Source organism: Rhagoletis zephyria, unplaced genomic scaffold (genome assembly GCF_001687245.7).
Source record: "Rhagoletis zephyria isolate East Lansing unplaced genomic scaffold, Rhagoletis_zephyria_1.1 Rzeph_scaffold_00060, whole genome shotgun sequence".
In the NCBI taxonomy this organism is placed as follows: domain Eukaryota; kingdom Metazoa; phylum Arthropoda; class Insecta; order Diptera; family Tephritidae; genus Rhagoletis; species Rhagoletis zephyria.
The window spans coordinates 364,123-375,417 of record NW_016157144.1 but is presented as its reverse complement, the minus strand read 5'-3'; the positions used below and the strand labels follow the sequence as shown (position 1 = coordinate 375,417).

The 11,295-nt window shown below is 38.9% G+C and overlaps 1 protein-coding gene across 3 annotated transcripts in view; it reads left to right on the top strand.

The window, feature by feature from the left end:
- Chs2 (Chitin synthase 2) overlaps positions 1-11,295 on the top strand; it is a 261,613-nt gene that overhangs the window by 67,496 nt on the left and 182,822 nt on the right. The window contains exon 4 of one of the 3 annotated variants that reach the window (XM_017625143.1): positions 4,302-4,367. The exons of the other annotated variants lie outside the window; for them this stretch is intronic. Within the exon in view, the coding sequence (XP_017480632.1) occupies positions 4,302-4,367 (66 nt within the window). The remainder of the gene's footprint in view (positions 1-4,301; positions 4,368-11,295) is intronic. 3 annotated transcript variants of the gene reach the window in all.

Below are 11,295 nucleotides of genomic sequence, written 5' to 3'. Positions count from 1 at the left end.
CGTTGGTTTCATCCCATCCCGATTTTGACTGTCGCATAGTGTTATTGGTTTTGAAAAAAAAAATTTGTATAGGACTCCCCCCCTTCTGGCTACGCCCATGTAGTTGTAGATATCATATCAAAGACACAGTATTTGAAGACTCTACACGTCGCCCCGCCAGAGGAAGTTAAATATTGTGCCTAAAAATATGCAGTACATACGCTACAGCGGAAATGGATGACGCAGCATTTCTTTAAATGAAATTAATTCGTGCTAAATGCTAAATGAGTTCGGCCGTTCCCCCTTTTTTCGATCGTGAATGGTTCCGGTGAACAGCAGCAACCCTGCCTAATCGCCTACTCACCACGGCCCGTTCCACCCACGTACTCATAATACACGTATACATATGAATTGTACTTACACATACACACACACATGAATTACAACACAACATAAAATAAAACACAATCTGTGCGATTACCAAGCCGGCAAGACGTATTCTGCGCTACAACCCCGCTAACTAAGTTTAATAAAGTTTGTTAACAGTTCAACCAAAAGGTTCTCCAGTTTTATTTAGAAAAAAAGGTTCAAAGCTAGTGGTGAGTGTATGCCCCCAAAGTGTTAGCCCCTGGTGTAAGAGTAACGATGGTCCTTTGAAAAAAACAAAAACAAAAATTTAAATTATTCAAAAACAAACCAAAACAGTGAATAGAAAAAACACGAAAAATACATGAATATACAAAAATAAGGGCAAAAGTGAACAAAAAGCAGCAAAAGTCATAAATAATTTACTAAACTAAAACGGGCGCGACGTGCAAATTTCACATTTAACACATAAACCAAAGATTTCGGGCGCGAAAAACAAAAAAATATTTATAAATTGAATTTGATAATGGGAGTGTCTTAGAAGAAGAGAAAAATTACCACAAACGCTTTATATTAGAAATGCTCCACATTGTGAACACCCCTAATGATAAAAGGATGAATTTCAAAACAGACACTGAAAACTGTGTACATGTCTACCGAAACATAATATTAAGGCACAACAAATAAGCCTAATATTGTCTATTATTCGTTCCGTGTCCGAACTTCGTCTATGATAACATTGCAATGCTGGATGATTTGCATACATATTTATGTCGTACTGTGTGCCGTCCAATGCAATGTTGTTTGTATGATTTTTTGTTTACAATTACTGTTCTTTCATTTGTTTATATTTTTATGTCCATTTCGTCTCATTGTTTGGTTTGTTAAATCTTTTGATTTTTGCACACATTAGTCTACCAGGCGCAGCCGAATGTGTAAGTTGTGCTTATATACAGTATGTTGATAGTCTTTTATGCAATTTTTGTAATTAAGATATTTATTGCAGTCCTGATGATGACTTCAGACTGAAGTCGAAATATAGACGATTTAAAAGCAACAAAAACAGATTGTTTTATTTCAACCCGGCCTTGAGCTCAAAAAAATATCAACAGAATTTATAAATTAACAACAAATTAATCACCAACAAGTGAGGAAGAGCGTTGGGCAAATCAGCCACATTAAGGAAGCGAGGACGCAAAGTCAACGAGGGAGGACAGTATACGGAGCACAGGCACTGCAGAGCACAACATAGTTTAAGCTCAACAAACCCCAAAGCCCTTGAACATATCAAAGTGAGTTGTATCGTTTCACTTATTTTACACAAGTATCCTAAATCAAGTCAAAAAAGCGAACTGAGCCCAATTTAATAAACAATATTTTTTCTTGAATAACGGCGCTAGTTCATTTACAGCTGCCAGGAAAAATTTAATTGCGATACACATACACATATTTATGGCAATTTATTCCCCCTAGCGCTCCACACATGGGGGGACTCTGGGAATCCGCCGTAAAAAGCTTTAAAGCGCATTTCAAGAAAATCGCTGGTAATTATAAATTTACTTATGAAGAGTTCACCACACTATTTGCTCGAATTGACGCCGTTCTCAACTCACGGCCTATCAATAACCTCTCGCAAGATCCCTCCGATTTCACAGCCCTCACTCCCGGGCATTTTCTCAGAGGAGCTCCACTTCTGGCCATACCCGAGCCAGAACCGCAATCACCATCACTCACAAATCGATGGGAAAGATGGCGACTCGGCCGTATAGAGAAAATATATCATGGCTCCGACGGTCATATCCGCGTAGTTGATCTCCGTACACAAAGCGGCATACTAACTCGACCCCTCGTCAAGCTATGTTTCCTTCCAACCGCCTCTCCTACCGGTTGCACGAATACCGATACCTAAAATCATCAAACCGCAATAAACGTAACAAAAACCGAGAATATTAAAAGTGCCTAAATCCGGACCCTCGAACTCACACCAAGTGGCTTACGACTAGCAATCATGTTCATAACTGCTTACACCTATGCTATACTAAAGTCCGTTCTCCCCTAATGTAGGTTAACATGGACGTGGAAATGCATGAAGCCGCAACCCTCCGTTCGGCAATCACCGTGCACCGCTCAGCAGCACCGGCAGTAGCGGCTCCGCGTTTTGCTGCGCCACGTACCGCATCAGCCCCGGCTGCAGCGCCACGCAACGTCACGCCTCGTCCCGCCGCCGCTCCGACGGCACCACCCCGTGCTGAGCTTCCACAAAGGATCTCAGCAGAAATGCATGGCGTACGATGCCCGCTATGCTCCATATTTAGGAGTATGCAGCCGCCGAAGCGCCAGCAAGTCGCGCAAGCGCATGGGTACTGCCTTAATTGCTTGGCGCTATCCCACGCAACGAGGGAGTGCGACTCCCCCATCAGGTGCCAACTATGCGACAGACCGCATGACACGCTGTTGCACCGCATGTCCGGACGTCCGATGATCGAGACGCCAGTGCCACGCAACCAGGGGCGGCGGAGGCCGCACGACAGCAGTACAGCACGATCGCGGCGACCACCAGTACAACAGGGCCACCACACTTGGAACCATCCTGGGGCTCGATATCGCGCTCCAGCGGTCACACATCGCCGGCACCAGCCTACGTAACGTCCCCGTCGTGCAACCGGACTACGCAACGTAGTAGAGACCCTGTAGCTACTCCAGCAAATCCTAGGCTGAAGACTCGCCTAGGGGGGTCGGGATGGCTAAATGAATTCGGCCGTTCCCCTTTTTTTTCGATCGTGAATGGCTCCGGTGAACAGCAGCAACCCTGCCTAATCGCCTACTCACGACGGCCCGTTCCACCCACGTACACATAATACACCTACACACACACATATACATATGAATTGTACTTACACATACACACACACATGAATTACAACACAACATAAAATAAAACACAATCTGTGCGATTACCAAGCCGGCAAGGCGTATTCTGCGCTACAACCCCGCTAACTACCAACCAAAAGGTTCTCCAGTTTTATTTAGAAAAAAGGTTCAAAGCTAGTGGTGAGTGTGTGCCCCCAAAGTGTTAGCCCCTGGTGTAAGAGTAACGAATATGTATGTACATATGTATGTATATACTCAACGTGAGCACAAAACATTTTGCTTGCATAGTCTTCTGTTCTCTTTTCACTGCAAGTTGAATTATTTTAATATCTATTGCAAAATTTTATACGGACAAGACTAAAAAGTAGAAAATAAATAAAATAAAAAGCTTTTTAATATACAACGCTTTTATAAATGGACTAAAAATTTGAAAATAATATTCTCAGTCCCATAGAATTTGTTTTGACAACTTTTGATTTTGAAATTTTAGCGAAAGTCATTATAAGCAATTTATGAGATTGTAAATGAAGAGCCCGGGGCGCATGTGATAGACCTGAATTGAAATGAAGGGTAATATATGTATGTATGTGGATATATGAATAACGACCGCTTAAAATCGATCTCAAACTTGTACTTTCTCTGTAGAAATTTGAGGTCTATGTTATGTAGTTTGACTATTGTCAATTAAATCTAATGCTTTGTATTGCATGCGCTCCATGTTTTTCGTTCTCAATATCATAAATAGTTTATAATAACTTTTGCTAAAATTTTAAAATCAAAAGTTATCAAAAGTCATTCAATGGGACTGAGAAATATTATTTTCTGATTTTTAGTCCATTTATAAAAGCGTGATATATTAAAAAGTTTTATTTTATTTTATTTATTTTTGCTGTATCTTGTTATTGTTTTTGATACAGAATTTCGCTGTTTGCTACCTATGCATGCTACCATTTTGCAATGGGGTACTCTCGTACTCTTCCAAATTTGGAATAGTATTTTTGCATTTCGTGCAATCCGTGCATCGTACACGACTACGAGAATACCCCTATTATTTTGACTTTTTTGATGAACCGTTCCATTTGCAGAATTCACTGGTGACCTACAGCTCCGGCCGAATTGAATTGTGTGCATCATCCTGCAGATACGTTGAAGTAAGTTGCAACCAAGTTTTTGTTAGTAAAGCGACTGGTAAGTCGTATGAGTATTAAGAATTGGGCTGAAAATGAATTACGGAAAATCGAAAAACGCTGCGAATGAAGAATTTTTTGAAAAAAGCTGACACATCTGGTGGTCGAAAAGAATCTAAAATATTTTCGAGTTTGTCGCCTCGAGCGAGCACTTATTAAATGGCTAGTTTGATTTACGACTTTTTAAGAAACAGGCTGTAACCAGAAAAGGCAGCAGCATTACTTTTCATTAAATATAATGTTCCAATTTTTTAATTCAAGTACTAAATAAAATAAGCATTATTAAAAATTACTAACTTTTCCACTTTTAGTCACTTAATTTGCTTACATAAATTATTGAATTCACATCCGGGGATGTTTAGAATTTCACATTCACAACATCGATGGTATTTATGTATAATCAAACCATAGGAAAAATAACTCGTTTCCATTGCATAATACTTAAGCAAATTTAAATATGCGGATTTCTGAAATATTTAAAAGTTAAAGCACAGATATGTTTAAAGCCAAATTCATGGGCACCCTGAAATTGTGCATATGGAAACTGTGCATACGAAATAATGCATATGAAAAAACCGAAATAATGCATATATGCACAGTTTCGGTTGAAGACCGCAATAATGCATATTAAAAACACCGAAATTATGCATATGCACACTTTCGTTTGAAAACCGAAATAATGCATATATGCACAGTTTCGGTTGAAGACCGCAATAATGCATATTAAAAACACCGAAATTATGCATATGCACACTTTCGTTTGAAAACCGAAATAATGCATATGAGAAAAACGAAGTCATGCATACATGCTAGGGCTGCCAGATATCTCTGTTGCCAAACCGGGACACTTAAGGGGGGGGGAGAGGCCTCTCGCTCCCTTGCCTTTCGTTTCGACAAAAATTACGTACGAAAGGATGTAGTAAAATTTTATTTTGACAAATAAAAACAAAAACATAAAAACATGAGATCATGAGATCATTACAACGTACACCAGCAAAACAAAACAATTTATCACAACTAAAGCACGAGAATTTTTCTCAACGCATGTACCTTTTTTGTTCCTTATAAAAATACAGTTTATACTAAATACATCAGAAAACATAAAAATAAAATTTCTAAACTTTGTGCAAAACTCGGGAAAATGCAATAAATTTGCATACAAATTCGCAACTTTCTATTCAGACTTTTTTATAAAAATTTTGAAAATGAAGTTTTGCAGCCCATACAATTTTATTTGATTTTTGGTATTGTTTTTACTGAGAGTTTCTTTCATACAAACTATGTTCGACCTTTTTTTGTATGTGGAAGACACTGTCAGCAAAAAATTAATAATTGCAAAAAATCAACGAAATTTTCTGGTAACTTGAGATTTGCACTTTACTAATTGGCTCAAAAGCTACATTTTCAAAATTTTTCTAAAAGATCTGATTAGAAATTGTGATCAGATGAAAGAGTCTCCGAGCCAATAATTTTGTACGGCACGGGACTTATAAGTAATCTAGGTCTCACGAAAGAAAAAAATTAAATACAATAATAATATAATTGTAAAACTCTGTGCATGTCATTTTAACGTATTTAGGTACATANCATGCATACATGCTAGGGCTGCCAGATATCTCTGTTGCCAAACCGGGACACTTAAGGGGGGGGGAGAGGCCTCTCGCTCCCTTGCCTTTCGTTTCGACAAAAATTACGTACGAAAGGATGTAGTAAAATTTTATTTTGACAAATAAAAACAAAAACATAAAAACATGAGATCATGAGATCATTACAACGTACACCAGCAAAACAAAACAATTTATCACAACTAAAGCACGAGAATTTTTCTCAACGCATGTACCTTTTTTGTTCCTTATAAAAATACAGTTTATACTAAATACATCAGAAAACATAAAAATAAAATTTCTAAACTTTGTGCAAAACTCGGGAAAATNTTTTAAGGTTGGACCGGGACACCGGGACAAATAGTCTAAAACCGGGACATGTCCGGGAAAACTGGGACGTCTGGCAGCCCTAATACATGCACAGTTTGGACTCAAAACCCAAATAATGCATAGGAAAAAAACCGAAAGAATGCCTTCGCCCGCGCTTAGCGATTGTTACCCTTACTAAGTACAATTCTCCTTTATGTGTTGCCGGAAAAAAGGGGCGGAAGTATTTTTGCGCAGAACTTCTTTCCGCGGTTAGGCATTATAACCTTTACTAAGTAGAAATCTCCTTTCTGTGTTGCCGGAAAAGAGGGGGGGAAGTATTTTTGGGCAGAGCTTCTTTCTGTGTAGGCGGCCTTCGGCCGCGCTTAGGGATTATAACCCTCACTAAGTAGAATTCTCCTTTATGTGTTGCCGGAAAAGAGGGGCGGAATTATTTTTGCGCAGAACTTCTTTTTGCGTAGGCGGCCTTTGGCCGCGTTTAGGGATTATAACCCGTACTAAGTAGAATTCTCCTTTCTGTGTTGCCGGAAAAAAGGGGCGGAAGTATTTTTGCGCAGAACTTCTTTTTGCGTAGGCGGCCTTTGGCCGCGCTTAGGGATTATAACCCTTACTAAGTAGAATTCTACTTTCTGTGTTGCTGGAAAAGGAGGGCGGAGGTAATTTTGCACAGAATTTTTTTTTGCGTGGGCGGCCTTCGGCCTCGCTAGGGATTATAATCCTTCCTAAGTAGAATTAATTCATATTAGAAAAAAAGTAAATTATCCAAATACCGAAATTATGCATATGCATACTTTCGTTTTAAAAGGGAAATAATGCATTGAAAAATAAATGAAGTAATGCATACATGCACAATTTCGGTTGAACACCGAAATAATGCATATGAGGAAATACCGAAATTACGCATATGCAGCCCTGTTCTGCAGTCCGATTCGAATCGGAATCGGATTTGTTTCCGTTTGTTGGTGTTCTGCATTCCGACAATCGGATATTATTTCCGATTCCGCCTTGTTCTACATTTCGATCCTATTCGGAAATTTGATGTTCTATCGGAAATTTGATGTTCTGCGTTCCGAATATCGGAAATTTTTTATAGGAAATATTCCGATCAAGTAAAAGCCAGTGGAGTAGAAAAAGAACAAAACAAAAATATAACACCCCTATTCAGCAACTCTTTCGTATTCGGATTTTGCTACGAATCGTAGAAATAGTATGCTGCAATCCGAATCGTATTTTCGAAATTTCGAAATTCGTAACAATGGAATAACTAAAAACGAGCGAGTAAGAAATTGACAGCTTTTTTGCGTAATTTTGTACGAAAACAATTCTGTGTCGGAAGCGAGATAAAAGATATAAATCGATGTGTGTTTGCAGGAAATATTAGTGGTCTTCTTTTAAACCAGTGATTCCCAAAGTGGTCCAGGTGGATCCCCAGGGGTCCACGGGAGACTCGACGGGGGTCTGCGTTGGCGTGAAAATATTATTGGGGTCCACGAGTTGTAAGTGGGGGTCCACGAAAATGTATCTGGTTTCGATAGTAAATAAACGAAATGGTTGCTTGATAGCCTCTATATATAACGTTAATTTTTTTGATTGGTCGCGCAGCTGCACTTACCGTCACTTTGTGCTTTCATACGTAGGGAAGCCTTAAAGGCCACCTGCACACTAAAAAGAAACGGATGTTGGTATTACACTGAGCGGGGCTAGGCGTAAATTGCTGGCGGCAGTGCTTTGAGCACTTGTGTCTTTTCAATGCTGCAGGATAGTAGGCCACTATTACCTTTGTTGAAGAGATTCTATAATTTTGAGTTACCTGAGCTGAATACTGGTTTAATTCCAACACTGAGCTCGAACTCACACATTGTCGAATCTTCACTGATGGCTCCAAAACTGATTCTGGGCCAGGATCTGGCGTCTTTTTCGAAGTTAATGGGGATAAACTTCACTTTTCTCTTAGGGAATATGCTTTGGTGTTCCAGGCTGAGGTATTTGCAATCCTCAAAGCCATGGACTACGTGGTGGAAAATAGGTGGAGGGGAAGCAGTTTATTTATCTGCAGTGACAGCCAAGCTGAACTTAAGGCATTGGCCAGCCTTCTATCTAAGTACTTCCAAATTAGTTCGGCAATGCAAATCCGACTAAATTACGTTGGTAAACATCAAGAGCTTTCTTTATTCTGGGTGCCAGGTCACTCAGAAGTGCGTGGCAATGAGACATCTGACGTTTTGGCTACAGTTGGCTCAGACCAGGTATTCCTCCACACTTCGGCCATCGAAGCCACCATCAGAAACTGGGTGAATACTTCGCTCAGCAATGACTAGAAGGTATCGAGGGGCTGCAGGTGGGCAAAACCTATTTTGCCTACAATCTCGGTAGGTCTATCTAGTTTTCTGCTCTCAATGAGCAGACAGGACTGCAGACAACTTCTAGAACTGCTGACTGGACACTTCAGGTGCCACAAACACCTGACTGTGATAAACGTAAATGACAACTCCATTTGGCCATCCTGCCTTGCAGAGGATGAGACGGTGAAACATTTTTGGTGCTTCTTGCTTGCTTGGTTTTTTGTCATCGATTTTTATAGATTCGGTTTTTTCCCTAATGTCAGTTTCTGAATTTAAAGTATGGCGGAGTTTGGCGTAAAAAGCTTTGCGGTTTTATTGTTTTAAGTTTTGAGCTTTCGCATCACTCGGAGCGATACAAATAAAAATGATGCCATCAACACAAATAAACTGTCTTACAAATACGCAAATTCATGAGTGAGCCGAACGTGTGAGGAGTTTATGGTGAAGATAATGTAAATTACGCAAGCGCACGGAGTGCTCTTAAAAATATAACTCCTCAGAGCGAGGGAGTACTTTGATATCTTTACGAGCTCTGTTTTTTAAAATTTCCAAACGAAAATATTTTATTGTTATTTTTGCCACTCCGAATTTAGTTTTGAAACTCACCCGCGATGAAATTTACGTCGTTACATGTAATCTTCACATTTTTTTACGAGCTTTGGGAATCTGTTGGAATTATAACAACAGGGGGGCACCGAAAGAAGTAAATTTATGAAAGGGGTCTACGAAAATAAAAAGTTTGGGAACGTCTGTTTTAAACACACAGATTCGCCTTTCGTATATACGTATATTTTTATCCACTGCTTTATATGAACGAACAAAAAATAATGTTTGTTGCCCCTTACCGAGAAACTTGGGTCCGGAAGCAGCTCTTCTCCGGCAACGCAGAAAGGAGAATTATACTTAGTAAGGCCTATAATCCTTAAGGCAGAAGCAAGCGCAACAGGTGGTGGACCCAACAAAGTGCATGTTTTCAATGGCTTGGAAGAAGCTGTTATTGCATTAATTGGATTGAGAACCAGTTCTTCAGGCATAGGAGGTTATGGTTAAACAATTCAACCAGAAGCTGACATAGATGCGCCCATGGTTACTATGCCCGACAGCTCCCATTATCTTTGAGAATTTATTTGTTTTTTGTTATTTTTTTGGCCTTTTAACAATTATATTCAACAATTTTATAATGAGCTCGAGGCCATTTTTTAAATGAAAATTTATTGTGGAAAAGCAACAATAATTTGAAAAAAATGGTAGAAGTGATAGCTATTTCGGAAATCACCACATTTCCCCATCAGACTTCTTTCAGTAGGATTCGAACCGACGATCCCACTGACTCAGCCAGTTGCCTATGCACCGTGCTAAGACGCCTTGTAAATTATCGTTTGCTTATTTCCACTATTTTCATTTTTTGTTATGCCAACACAATCAAGCGCAGCTATTCCGCTGCAATTCACTTGATCATGTGGTTGTTGGTTTTGTTGGTTTGTGCTAATAATTCTATTTTTAGAATGCTTAACTTTTAGGTGTGCTCGTCCTTAAGTTATTTGTTTTTTGTTATTTTTTGGCCTTTTAACAATTATATTCAACAATTTTATAATGAGCTCGAGGCCATTTTTTAAATGAAAATTTATTGTGGAAAAGCAACAATAATTTGAAAAAATGGTAGAAGTGATAGCTATTTCGGAAATCACCACATTTCCTCATCAGACTTCTTTCAGTAGGATTCGAACCGACGATCCCACTGACTCAGCCAGTTGCCTATGCACCGTGCTAAGACGCCTTGTAAATTATCGTTTGCTTATTTCCACTATTTTCATTTTTGTTATGCCAACACAATCAAGCGCAGCTATTCCGCTGCAATTCACTTGATCATGTGGTTGTTGGTTTTGTTGGTTTGTGCTAATAATTCTATTTTTAGAATGCTTAACTTTTAGGTGTGCTCGTCCTTAAGTTATGTGTTTTTTGTTATTTTTTGGCCTTTTTTAACAATTATATTCAACAATTTTTATAATGAGCTCGAGGCCATTTTTAAATGAAAAATTTATTGTGGAAAAGCAACAACAATTTGAAAAAATGGTAGAAGTGATAGCTATTTCGGAAATCACCACATTTCCTCATCAGACTTCTTTCAGTAGGATTCGAACCGACGATCCCACTGACTCAGCCAGTTGCCTATGCACCGTGCTAAGACGCCTTGTAAATTATCGTTTGCTTATTTCCACTATTTTCATTTTTGTTATGCCAACACAATCAAGCGCAGCTATTCCGCTGCAATTCACTTGATCATGTGGTTGTTGGTTTTGTTGGTTTGTGCTAATAATTCTATTTTTAGAATGCTTAACTTTTAGGTGTGCTCGTCCTTAAGTTATTTGTTTTTTGTTATTTTTTGGCCTTTTAACAATTATATTCAACAATTTTATAATGAGCTCGAGGCCATTTTTTAAATGAAAATTTATTGTGGAAAAGCAACAATAATTTGAAAAAATGGTAGAAGTGATAGCTATTTCGGAAATCACCACATTTCCTCATCAGACTTCTTTCAGTAGGATTCGAACCGACGATCCCATAACAAAAAATGAAAATAGTGGAAATAAGCAAAGGATAATTTACAAGGCGTCTTTG